The 13,705-nt window shown below is 45.8% G+C and overlaps 2 protein-coding genes across 5 annotated transcripts in view; one reads left to right on the plus strand and one right to left on the minus strand.

Annotated features, from left to right (window-relative positions):
* nfkb2 (nuclear factor of kappa light polypeptide gene enhancer in B-cells 2 (p49/p100)) overlaps positions 1–6,723 on the plus strand; it is an 85,442-nt gene extending 78,719 nt beyond the window's left edge. For all 4 annotated transcript variants that reach the window (XM_083651035.1, XM_083651036.1, XM_083651038.1 and 1 more), the window contains 2 exons: positions 981–1,095; positions 4,148–6,723. In XM_083651035.1, coding sequence (XP_083507161.1) covers positions 981–1,095; positions 4,148–4,224 — 192 coding nt within the window. In that variant the 3' untranslated portion in view covers positions 4,225–6,723. The remainder of the gene's footprint in view (positions 1–980; positions 1,096–4,147) is intronic.
* A 1,572-nt stretch (positions 6,724–8,295) lies between these two features.
* Positions 8,296–13,705, minus strand: part of psda (pleckstrin and Sec7 domain containing a) — a gene marked incomplete at its 3' end in the record, with an annotated part of 49,516 nt that continues 44,106 nt past the window's right edge. Inside the window, exons 8-11 of the mRNA XM_083650791.1 lie at positions 11,680–11,837; positions 10,382–10,526; positions 9,518–9,661; positions 8,296–8,655 (exon numbers count right to left, since the gene is read on the minus strand). Of these exons, the coding sequence (XP_083506917.1) occupies positions 8,296–8,655; positions 9,518–9,661; positions 10,382–10,526; positions 11,680–11,837 (807 nt within the window). The remainder of the gene's footprint in view (positions 8,656–9,517; positions 9,662–10,381; positions 10,527–11,679; positions 11,838–13,705) is intronic.

Genomic DNA, 13,705 nt, shown 5'->3' on the forward strand with positions numbered 1-13,705 from the left:
AGAGGAGGGAGGTAGGAGAGAAGCCCCTCTACTCCAGGTAGCGGTGGTGGAGCGGGAATCGACCGGCCACCCACGTCTCTATGTGGTCAACAACTCCATCACACCACCAGCTCCCCTTCACTTTCACAGCTCTTCTCTGAGCGCTTTGATCTTTTTCCTCTGGCTGTCACTGTTCAAAAGTGACTGAGGCCTGAACCCACCAGTCCACTGCGTCACACTTAACCCATTGATACCTGATGCAGCATTTGTGTGTGTATCCCTTTAAGACCACGAACCGCGTCACACGGTTCACGGTCTTAAAGGGATACACACACACAAATGAGGGATATACATGCAAATGCTGCATCTGGTATCAATGGGTTAAGACAGGTCAGAGCTTTTCACTCTTTCACCTGGGTGTCACTTTCAAAACTCTGACTGACTGAGGCTCGAACCCACGACCTCCAAACTGTCATGCAGCTGTCAAACTCTGTGCATCACGGAGTCTCACCAGGTCAAGTCATTTCTGTCTGAGCTTTTATGCTGACACTTAAAAAAGATCTACAGAGATGTCTGGAAAAGTATGGAATTTTGAAATGGAAAATGGGTAAGAACCCTGATTAGCAGCTCGGGTTAGCATGGGCTCATTAACATCAGTGGGTTTGCTTGCTAGTTAGCTAGCTAACAGTCAGATTCTAATGTATTTATTCAGTTAGTGGCTGTTTAAAAGCTGCATGGAAACATGAATGTTCACAGAACCCCAGTCAATTATTCTACAATGTATGAGTTACAAGCAGTGGAGGACTCGCACACAGAACTATAGACAAGACAAAGTCTTAAAAAATCAGATCCATTTTATTGTAGGATCGGCACAAATTGGCAGCAAACGTTTCAGTCCTAGTTGGACTATCGTCAGTGCAGTCAATGTATGAGTTAACATATTACTTCTGTGTGTGTGTGTGTGTGTGTGTGTGTGTGTGTGTGTGTGTGTGTGTGTATAGCTGGGTGGGGGGCCAGTTGAAGGTCTGGTTGACGCGCTGCAGTCTCTGGGTCTGACAGAAGGAGTCCGACTGCTGCGGAGCACCGAGACACTGAGAGAGCACAAACACACCACAGGTAACAGCCAACCAGAGATGCTCACAAGTTTATTTTTTGCAAGTCACAAGTCATTAGTCACAAGTCATTAGTCACAAGTCAGAGCATCCCGGTGGCTCAGCTGGTAGAGTCTGGCTTAAGGCTGCTTTATGCTCACCATGCCGTGAAGGGCGCGGGGGTGGAGCGAGGACCGGACGCGTCAAATGACGTCAATGTGTTGGGCGCCCACCGTGTACCTGAAGATTTTTCTCACAGCACGACCTCCGCACGGCTTCTCTCCAAACATGGACGCTTTCAAGCCACTGAGCCCTGAACACTGGGCTGTGTTTTCACCACATTTCTTGACCCATGTGGTAGGCTATAAACTTTGATTTGCAACTGTTCGTTTTTAGTCATTTCACCAAGTAAATGTGTTGTGTTGAGAGCATGATTGAGAGAGATTAAAAGCAGTACAGAGTAGTAGGCTATCAGGGCTGAGAACTTAAACGGCTTTCAGTAAAAACAAGTTTAGTGATTCATTCATGTGCTGATGTACGGTCGTTTGAGAGTGAAAGCGCACTCAGTACTGCACATAATAGCGTTTCATTGCGACTTTTCACGGGCTGTTCTCACTATTGTACAATGTAAATGCTGATCACTTCTGAGTATAAAAGCATCTGGCCCAGCGCGAGGTCCGCACGGTGACTCGCGGAGACTCGCGGAGCTCCACCCCACGGAGCTTGCTCGAGTATAATGAGCCCTTTAGTCCTTTGTGGGGGGTTTTTGTGCCGAAAAATGATCTAGGAAAAAAAGTCTTTACAAGTCAAGTCTCTTATGGTTGTGATGTACTGTATTCTCACCCTTTATCTAGCATACAGTACCAACATTCATTAGTTGGTACAGTATTTGATTACAAACAGGCGATTGGAATGCAACATGAAAGAAAGAAAAAAGAAACGGATACTAATATACAGAGGGTGGCTAAAACATGGATAACGTTACTCAGGGTAACAAGAAAATATCGTTTTCGCAGGGATGGCGTATTTTTTGGCGACCCCGGAATTAAGTCCCTGTGCTGCTGGTTCGTAGGAGAAATTTTAGTATGAGGATTTCGGTTAAATGCATGAAATATGGTCTGTGGTTCACAAAAAGCTAAATTTGTGTTGAGCAAAATAATCTGCACAATGAGGAGCACTTTCATGACTTTAAGCGTTTTCTGAGAATCGTGTAAAAAAAACACGCATTTACGCTTTATAAAACATTTTGCAGATGCTTGGGTCATTTTTAAAGTCTTACAAGGTTTGTACCTCTCTTAACGCAGAAGGATATTAGCCGCAGAGCAACGAGCAGAGGGGATGGTGTTGTACCGTACAGTCAGAACATAGCAAGTCTTCTCAGTTACATGGCTCTTCCTATTGAATTAAGAGAGAGCATCAACTACAACCTATAGACCTAAAGGGACACCTCCCTGAAAAACATGATCTCACACATATCCAAAAACTGTCAACCGTTTTGCAGACTTTCATTTAGATTGATAGTTATTCAGTTATTATTTAGTTATTCAGAGTTGATTTGAGTTCAGTTGTGGACCAGTGGCGTCATCACAAGCAGGCCCGGCTCCAGACCCAAGTTACAGAGGGGGCCTGCCACTAGCTTGGGGGGGCCAAGCTACCCAAGGGGGGTCCGGGGGGATTCTCCCCCGGAAGAAGATTTTGTACATTTTAAAGTAAAATTCGTCAACCTGGTGCATTTGAGAGCAAAATGAAGAGGCTAAATCTGTGAAGAACTACACACATCTCTAATGTGTTGTGACTTTACAAATAATTAGGCCTAAACAATTAATATTAAGTGTATTTACACATTGTGCACAAATTGCATTCATTGTGACAAATTTACAATAGTTAATATCAAGCCAGCATCATTGCAAATGGATGTTCAAAGTAACAGTTAGCAATAGCATTCAGTTAATCAATGCCTAATGACAGCCAGATTCCATGTTAAACTTTAAAACAGAAAAACGGAAAAACGTTTAGCAAAAAATTTATTTTTTATTTTTTTTGGAATGGGGGGGCCAGTTTGTTGAATGGGGGGGCCCGGCCCGGTCAGGCCCGCCCCTAGCGCCGGGCCTGATCACAAGACTTGTGATGACAGTAATACAACTCCAAAGATTCAGTGCCTTCAGATGACATCACTGACATCAACTTAACTCAAATCAACTCGAAATAATTGACAAACTAAAGGAACTAGCAATCTCACGCGCTGCGTGTGCTCGATTCCTAGGCTCACCCGCTGCGCAGGCTCGCGGCCTGCTCTGCAGCCTAATAAAAAAAATCAGTCTGTCAGGTCACCCGCACGGGTGCTCTTTACACCCCCTGAAAGTTTCAGCCCGATCGCACGTAAACCGGCATAGCTGTGGCCGAACAAAATTCTGCTCACACACACACACACTTCTCATTCTTACTACTACAATCTCGTGCACTCAATTCATAGGCTCGCGTCGCATACGCAGCTTGGCCACTACGCGGCCTCACCTGCTCTATGACATCACTGATGACATCATCACTGATTATTTATCACCGATGACATCACATCATTAGGTAATTAGAGCAATCACCTAATTAAAGAAATCCGGCTCCATCAGGTCATCCGCACGGGGGGGCGCACACACACACACACACACACACTTCTTATTGTAGGATGTCTGCAAAACTGTTTACATTTTTCAGATATGTGTGAGATCATGTGCAAAATAAAGCAGCATTGTTTTTTGGTGAAGTTTCCCTTTAAGCTTAAAGCGAATTAAAAACTTGCGATCCTGAGTAATCTCTGGCACTGCCTTTACATACATTGTATGGTATTGTAGTGCTTGCTGAAGCATTGCATTGATAACATTAGGTCACTCATTTGTAATAACTTGCCCAGGGACTACTGATTATGAGCTAATGAGCTCATTAACTAACTCCAGCAGATTGATGTGGAAACTGAAATGTTGATTAATGTGCAGTCCCTGGTAAATACAGTACATAAACAAACAAAAACAAACATCAAGACACCATCAATCACACTTGACTGTGTTTTCCCTCTGTCCAATCAGATGCCACGGTTGACAGCGGCTTCGGTAGCCAACCGATGGAAGAGGAGGGGGAGGACCCGGCGCTGGCCAATCAGTGAGCGGCGGGAAGAAGACTCGTGATCGGCTTCCTGGAATCAGGATTCAAAACCAGAATCTGTTTGGATTCCAAAAAACTCACCGGCCATTTTCACTAGCCGCCTGGCAGTAGAAATGGGGGATTTCTATAAAAAATATACAGCGGAGGATCATATGGATAACACCATGATGACGACGACTGTCCCTCGCTCCGTTTCTTTACAGATCAGCTGATCTGAAGTGACTGATTTCATGTGTTTATTATCCGCTTGTGTTTTAGCTCTCCACAAGCAATCTAGCAGAGGCTGTCTGTGTCTTTACTAATACTGTGTATTCATTTGGTTTCTCCTCTTTACCAAATATAAACAGCCTCCAAATATTTAGCTGTCAATGAAATATTTTATCAGCATTTAACAATGTGCAAATGCTGTTTTTAAAGGTTATGGGGCTTTTGAAGACCGGGTAGGTGAACTCTCACCTCAGAGTGTGGCGTTCCTCATTGAAAACAACCACCTTGCTCTGCGCAACGCCGCGCTTGCGCCATCTCTGCGAAAACCCGGGTACACTTTGAACTGGAACGTGTGAGTTTGAATAAAAACAAATGAGTCACATGATCCTTAATGTCTTTATTTTGCCTCTATGCCTTCAGAAGATACAATCCATCCTGTGTTTTACTAAGAACAGCGAGGAGCGGCTGCTGGAGAACATTCAGAGCTTTCCATGGCGAAGCCGTGAAAACTGTACAGGAACTAAAGTCGGCCTTCGTAGACGAAACACACCAAACCAAATAAATACGCCCGCTGACCCGCCGGCCCACAATGCAGCGGGGCCCGACGAGCCGCTTGCTAATTCAAAGTGCCCTAACAAAACGTAGCGAGCGCCGGCGAGGCGTGCCGACCGGCTTGAATATGGCTTCTTAGCGTGAGCTTGTCCCTTTATTTACAACATGTGGAGACAGACAGCTGAATGGTATTGAATTACGCAACAGCCCGGTCCCGCGCTGAGGAAATGGAACGTCGATACGGTGTGGATCTGATACGGTGTGGATCTGAACTCGCCGTCTGCTCACGTCTGAACCGGCTGGCAGAGAAGATCAGTGATCAGAGAGAGACGCATGTCGGCTCGGGACAACATTTATCCCCGGTGTTGGGTGGGGCGGTCATTGTTTTTTTTTTTTTTTTCTTCTCTTAATTTTAGATCTTCAAAATTTCATAAAATTGTGTCAAATCAAATCATAGGTAAAAGCACATTTTATAAATATTATTTTACTATTACAGCATTATCCCCCCCCTCCCTCCCTCCCTCCCTCGCCATTTGATGTCATTTTCCTCATGCTGCCATTTCCAGGAAAACTGATTGTGGAAAAGAGAAACACTTCAAATAAAAGCACACATTTCTCACCACACCGATTATTATTAACTATCTGACCACGAGTAGATTAAGGATTATACATTTTTAAATTAGCACATTTGTGAGGGAAGGGGGGGGGGGGGGGTATGATATCCACTGAAAATATCACATTATTCAATATTATCAGACATCGGCCCGATGCACACACAGTAGATGGATGAGAATACAAACGATAATGAACAGGTTTTGTTTGGATCATTCTACTTGACTGTTGGGAGATCTTGGTGAAAACCGATTCCTAATGAAAGATTTCTATAATTGGTAGTGAGGTTGCTGCTGTCTGTGTTACACATAACTCTTCATTTGGGTGAATGGTCAGACCCACGTCTTCCTCCAGCAGAGGGGCTCCGCCCGCTTCCTCTCGTTACAGCATTGGGTGAAAACCAGCAGAGAAAAAAATAAAAAATTTAAAGCCATTTAAATGGAGATTCGTACATTAGTTTTTACACAATAACATTATTATTATTATTCATGGTGAGGTCACAGGTTAAACGTATTTACCTGGTAAATAAATGGTAAATTATAGTATATTATTGGGTAATTACTACTGGTAAAAAAGATAAGGTAAATACAGAGAAACTACAGCTGAAATACTGAGAAAAACCTTTACTGTTACCCAACTCAACTCAGTTTGTGTTTATTGCATGGAAAAGGGAATAAAGAGGTTACAATGTTATATGGTAATAGCCTGGTAATACCATACCTACTTATTTACCAGTAATTTACCATATATTTACCAGGTAACTCCACGAATTTCCACTCTAAACATTACCATCACATGTTCTGCATCAAACACTGGCTGAAAGGTTCCTTTAACATGTTATCATATTTAGTATTGATCATATATTGATCATATAGCACTACGTGGAATCTCAGTGGGAAGAAAAAACTTTCACAGGATTTCATTGAATTAAATTAAAATGAAGGAAATTCCAATTTCATTTCTGTTCTGTTTCTTGTTGCTTTATTTCAAATTCCAGTTCCTCAGTTAAACTGGAATCAAGGAGTTCATTGATGAATTGACTCCGATTTGAACCGTTCCAACAAGCAGTGTTTCTCTCACAGCAACACAGAGACAAGACATGTGACCTGTTCTGCTCCAATCAGCAGGGTTTCTCTCACAGCAACACAGGGACAAGACATGTGACCTGTTCTGCTGTGGCATCATTACAACCCCATCCAGCAGTGACATCATCAGTGACATCATCACCCGGGATGTCTCCAGCTGACCCGAACCTTCCTTCAAAAACCAACAGCAAAAGAATTCACAAAGAGTTAAATACGGTGAAAAGTGTCTTCTGATGTGACCCGCGAGTCTTTAATGAGTCCAGAGACGTTTTAATATCCAGCATCGTTCCTGTGGTGTCCAGCAAGGGGCGGAGCTAAACTCAGCGAGAGGAAAACAATAGAAAAAGATGACCTGACGGAAGTCACAGCAGCGTACCGATTCAACGAAGTGTCTGTTTTGTATTTACATCCTTAAGTACATGGAGTGTTGGGGAGGTTGGTTAAGTACTATTGGCAGTATCGCTGTACTCACAGTACTTTGAGGAACGGGGGGGGGGGGGGGGGCTTTGTGACGCACGGCGGCGTGCTAGCTCCCGGGCTTGGCTCGGTTGCCGTGGCAGCGGTCACATCTCATATCTGGTCGGCGTGGCGAGTTGCGTTGCTATGGTAGCAGAGTGATGGCTGATCTGAGGTCAGAGCTCCAGGGGGTTTTGAGTCTGTAGAAAAACCAGCTGCTGCAGAGAGACACCTACACACTGAGAGAGCAATGCTCCGCTGCTGCTCTCCTTCATATCCAACAAGCTGACAAAAAAACAGGCAAAAGAAGACACTGACAAAAATGTTATAACTGATAAAAGTCGAGGGGACACGGTAGAGTGCAGTGCATACCTCCGCTACGCTCTCTACAAAGTGTTGTGGTGTTACATGAATCCTGAAGTTAGTTAGTGCCTTTTTAGATTGGACACGGCCATTACCCACACCCCCTCTTGGCCAGTGGGCATGGGGAAGCTAATCAGTTCTAAGTTGGCCCATGTCCTGCTTTTCTACAAATTCTTGTGCAAATCCGTTCATAACTTCTTGAGATATCCTATAAATAAACGGGCGAAAACATGACCTACCGGCCAACTCCGTTGGCGGAGGTAAAACGACAAAACCTGAAAAAAGAAGAAGAACAATTTTACAAAAAGAGTGACAAAAAAACGGGCAAAAAAGTGACTACGCTTTTGGTCCGGAAGCTTCCCGAAAAAAGAAAGAAAAAATGTAAATGTAAATAAAAAAAGAGGGAAGCCTTTTTGTCCACAGAACAGAACAGAATAGAGCAGCTGCAAAAAAAAAATCCCAGAATCCACCTGGGTGATCAGAGGGGAAAGACAGGTTTGTGACAGAGACCCCGCGGCGTTACGGGACGGGGGTGACCACCAGGGTGAGAGGCAATCAAAAGAGGATGCTATCCCCGCTATTGTTCATTTTAGCGACTGAGCCGTTTGCTGTATGAAAGTCTGACGATGAGGCGATTGGTTGACTGCAGAAACGCCCTCGCCCTCGCCGACCAGAAAGTGAATGAGGTTTAACAGGAAAGGTATAAGGGTGGATGTCAGGCTACTACCCATAATCCTTCATGTCTGTCGACGGCCACGGCGCGTACTTCGATAAACTCCGGAAACACTCGGCGCCCCCTAGGGTTCCTCTGCGTCTTTCTCGCCCTGCTTGCAGCTCTGTCTCTGTGGCTCCGAGCGCTCGCTGCTGCCGTTCTTCTTCCTGCTTCCCTCTCTGGTGGCGGAGCTCTTGGTGGCAGAGGGGGCGGAGCTCTTGGCAGAGGGGGCGGAGCTCTTGGAGGCCTTGAGGCTCTTGGAGGTTTTGCTTGCGCGGCTCTTGTCCTTGGCGTGTGCGGCTGCATCCTGGGGCAGCGTGGGGCTGGAGTGCGCCCTCTGCAGGCCGCCGTCGTCGAACAGCCGCGACTCGAAGGCGGACAGGTCCTCGTCCCCACTGGACAGCTTGGCCCGCAACAGCATGGCGTACGTTCCGTACCGCGTTTTCTGCAGAGGGGCACATGGGACAAACAGGGTTACAGGAGCGATTCTGGTTATTGATTTCATACCAGTATGATCAGCTGATTGATCATTAGTATGGAGGCCCTGACAGGTTTTTCCATTTTACTAAGTTACTGTTTTTTTTCCGTCTGTGAAAACAGGTTAAGGTTTTGGCAGGTGAAAAATTGCTACAGTAACACACAATATGTAGCTTGTGTTTAAAGTGCATGGAGAAATGAAAACTCACCTGAAAGAAAACAAGAATACTTCTAGTCCTATTTAGAACAATAGGGTAGTGGTGCACTCTCGTGGCCGAAATGAGTATTACAACACTTAGGAAAATGAGCTTGACCCCCCCCCCCCCCCTTTCTAATACCATCAATTTGGCTTGTTCTTTTATGTTTTTAATACCTTCTATTGATATAGGTGGCTCAGTGGTTAGCACTGTCGCCTCACAGTAAGAAAGTGGTGGGTTTGAATCTCCACCCCGGTACTTTCTGTGTGGAGTTTGCATGTTCTCCCCCTGCTATGATTCCCCATGTACTCCCCCCACGCACTACGTCCTGCCGGTGAAACTCCTCCATGTACTCCCCCCACGCACTACGTCCTGCCGGTGAAACTCCTCCATGTACTCCAGTGCTGCTGGGGCCCTATGTTACTTCCTGCCTTTTAGACACAAAACGGCTGCTGTGAAAAAGGAAGTGGTGGACCGGTTTCTCTCTCCTGCTGGAGGGTACACAGAACAACACCCTGAGAGCTGCAGAGTCATGCCCATGGAGGAGCAACGGAGACAGAGACAAATACAAAGTGTGTGTGTGTGTGTGTGTGTGTGTGTGTGTGTAGTTGTGTGTGTGTGTCACCCCCTCACCTCAAACTCCAGGTACTCTTGGCGTGCCTTGGTGTCGTCGTACTCGCGGCTCCTCCCCCGGCGCTCCGGTGTCACGGCGCTCAGCTCAGCCAGCTCAGAGGAGACCGACCTGAATCTGCTCTCATGAGACCTCACCTGCTCCTCCTACACACACATGCGCACGCACGCACGCGCACACACACACGCACACGCACACGCACGCACGCACACACACACACACACACACACACACACACACACACACACACACACACACACACACACACACACACACACACACACACACACACACAAGAATCAGCTTTATTGGCCAAGCATGTACACATTGTAGGCTGACATTTTTCGGCAGTCCTGTGGGATATATATATATATATTCTCCTATATATAGGATATATATATCCAATGTGATGAATTACATTTTTGTAATGTAAAAATTAACTTTTGCTTTGAGACTCAAGACAGATGTATTTGATTCATGTTGGGAAGGATGGATTGAGTTTATCAAACCATATATAACAGATTTCAGCCAAAATAACATTTGTTGTATTCCAACTCGCTGGTTCTCTGCTACACAATGTTTTATTTATTTTCTTTTGTCTGCTTGTTTTGTACTGTTTTTTTTTGGTATGTATTATTTTCTATTGTCTGCTTGATTAGTATTATTTTGTTTTGGTATCAAACACAAAAAAGTACAGCATAAGATGCTTTGTACCTGTTGACTTAAAACTCAAGAAAAAAAGAGAATATAAAAAAAGCATAGTAATTTTTCATGATCTGAATTCTAAGCAAGAAACTCAAGCTTCTCGTTTGATCTAGAGTGGTGCAGTGAAGGCAGACAGCACAGTTCCTGGAGGACTCGGGTACCTGGGTCAGTTTGGTGTTGGACCCTGGCAGCAGCGGCCGGCTGAACTTCCTCTGGGAGCCGATGGCGGCGGGGAAGGGCGGCGCAGAAAACATGGCCGCCACCGTGTTGATCCTCGTGATCCACGACTGCATCTGCTCCGCGTTCCTGCACAGAAGAGAAGGAGAGGAGAGGAGAGGAGAGAGAAGAAGACGACCAGTGAGAGTTACTGCACAGGTTTAACTCTCAACCAATTTTCTTTGATTTCCTGATTCTCACCTAATCCAGCAATCCATTGTACTTGGATCTCGTGAAAAAAGAAAAAGAAAAAAAAGACCTCCAACACGGAAAAGTGCAAAGGAACGGTCATTCAAGTCGGAATTCCAAGTCGGAAACTTGGGCGAGACCCATCTAGCCCGAGTTGCCCGATATAAACACGCCTGACGTCACAGGAATATGGCGGCGCACACGGTGATCAGGAAGGAGCATCACCTTTTCCTCCATTTGTACTTGATGTATGTTTTTGTTGTGAAACGTGCTGGAACAACTTTGTAGGTGCCATTTCCATGCAGTTGATTTGTGCTTGATAGAAGTCTTTGTGAGCATGTGCTATGAGCCTACTCCTTCCATAAGTGTGCTAATCTGCTGCGGGCATCCATGTTTGCTGAGCAGGTGCACTGGGACTAAGGCTAGCTATCGTATCGGTACTTGATACCTTTAACCCAGTCCCAGGTAGTATCAAAACTTCTCCACTCAAACCATACCTCAGTGAAATGGCAATAGCCTGGTTTAAAAGCTATCTTACTGATAGAACGCAGTGTGTCTATGCAGACAATCGTAAGTCTAGTTTTCTGGAAATCTCTAAAGGTGTGCCCCAGGGCTCAGTTTTGGCTCCTGTGCTGTTCTCCATTTTCATAATTGACCTTGGAAATGGCCTGCAGCCAGCGAAGTTGCATCTTTATGCGGATGACACAGTCGTGTACTGTGTTGTGCTCCCTCTGTGGCTCAAGCAGCGGCAGCGCACCAGACTGCCTTTCAGTCGCACTCGATAATCTTAAGTTGGTCCTGAATGCTCAGAAAACTAAACTGATGATATTCTCCAGAGCTCGCACTCAACCAGTGATATTGATCCAGACTGCTATGGGTAAACCCATTGAGAAAGTCTCGGCTTATAAATACCTGGGTATTTGGTTAGATGACGAGCTGTCTTACAATGTTCATGTGGACAGTCTAGTAGAAATCAAGTCAAACTTACGGGGCCTGGAAGAGAAACTTACGGGGCCTGGAAGAGAAACTTACGGGGCCTGGAAGAGAAACTTACGGGGCCTGGAAGAGAAAGACTCTCCAGTCAGCGGTGCGGAGGTAGAACACGTGTGGTCTCTTGCTGTAGTCGTTGGCTCTCATGGCGAGCGCATGGTGAATCGACACGGCGTTCTTCAGGTCCTCATCGCTCAGCTCCCGCTCCGCACGGTACTCCCCCTGCCAGCCAATCACAGCACAGCACACCAGTCACGTGACCCGTACACGGATCTGGAACCATGTGACCCAAACCCTGTTACCATGGAGCCATGTGATTAGAGTTGCAACGATGAGTTGATTTACAGAAAATTAATCGCAGACTATTTTTTTATAATTGATTAATCGTTTAACTACAATACAGTCATCTGTTCTTTACAAAATCACATATCAAAGTACAAATATTCTCAGATTTGGGTCCGAGAGACAAAATCTCCTGAAGTGTCCTGACCTTCAAATCCGCCCAAACTCCACTGAGTTGAGTTTTGGCTGCTTCTGGACAGGCATCGTGACATGCAACGGGGGGGGACTAAGGATTAGCCAATCAGCGCCAAGGAACACGGGCGGGACTAAAGCTTGTTTTATACTCGCCGTGCTGCGAAGGGCGCGGGGGAGGAGCGAGGGGCGCAAGCGTCAAATGACGTTAATGTGTTGGGCGTGACCTCCGTAGGCCCCGCCCACCACGTACCTGAAGATTTTTCTCGCAGCGCGACCTCCGCACGGCTTCTCTCCAAACATGGACGCTTTCCAGCCACTGAGCCATGTGGTAGGCTAAACTTTGATTTGCAACTGTTCATTTTTAGCCATTTCTCCAAGTAAATGTGTTGTGTTGGGAGCATGGTTGAGAGAGATTAAAAGCAGCACAGAGTAGGCTATCAGTATATATGATATTTGTGTGCAACACGCGACCATGCACGTGACATAGGAGAGCGCCAAGATTGTGTTAGGGGGGGAGTTTGTTTCCCCCCCGTTTTGGGCGTGGTTTCTGAATGATGATGCACTTTGCAGTGTCTCTATGAGGCCATTTACACCTGTCATTAACACATTAAGTGCCAAGGACGTCTGTGCACGTCCTAAAAAAAAGTAACGAGGAGTGCCAAGGACGTCTGTGCACGTCCTAAAATCATAATTCATATTATTCCATAATTCTGCTGTTTAAGGTCGTACCCACTACCCAGCCAGTGAGCATGAATCCCTTCAAGGGATCACACGGCGCCACCTTAAACATCTACACGGGAGCTGCGCCACCCACCTCAGATCCTTTACTTTGTGCAGGAGAAAGCAGGGAAAGACGTGATCAAAGGGGAAACCGATGCATGCTGCAGCCAGAGCCGTATAGATTGCTCTGTCTGCAGCGGACAGTTGGCTGCATCCGCACCCACAACTGAGCTCTTCTGCTTCTATCTATCTGTCTGCATATAGTTTCTCCACACGATTCCCTGCCAGAAAGCCAGCACCCGAAGCCGAACGGCCAAACCTTTTCGTTCAGTCGCGTTTGGCATTTCCTTGTTGCGCTGGGATCCGGGCAAAAACGGGAGTCTGAGAAAACAGACTGTGTGCGTGTGGGGAGGAGCCCGCAGCTCAGAGGTGGAGGGGGGGGGGGGGGGGGGGGGGAGAGGGGGGGGGGGGGCACGCAGGCTGCACAGAACCACACCACGCCACCACATCAGAAAACACCAGCCAGAGTCAGTGAATGTGCTCGAAATTAGAGTGCAAAAAGTATTCATAAAAGTGACTATATCTTGAAAAGTAAAAAAAAAACAGCAGAAAACCCTTGAAAGTGCTCTTCTTTCAGAGGCTGTCATTTCATAATGGAACTGTCTAGAAACAAAATTTCTTCTTTGGAAGAAGCAGGAGTGTCCAATGTTTCATTAGAGTCCAGCCCTGTCAATATAGCCCTAATAGAAAAAATTCTATAGCTGTTTTCAACTGAATGGAAGTGAATCTGGCACAGGCTCCAGACAATTTTACTGAAGCGCTGTGGCACTCAATGTGTTAACATGCGTTTTTTTTTTTTATCAGATTGCAATCAGATTGTATTTTATCACTTG

Source organism: Poromitra crassiceps, assembly GCF_964638095.1.
Source record: "Poromitra crassiceps genome assembly, chromosome: 14".
Lineage (NCBI taxonomy): Eukaryota > Metazoa > Chordata > Actinopteri > Beryciformes > Melamphaidae > Poromitra > Poromitra crassiceps.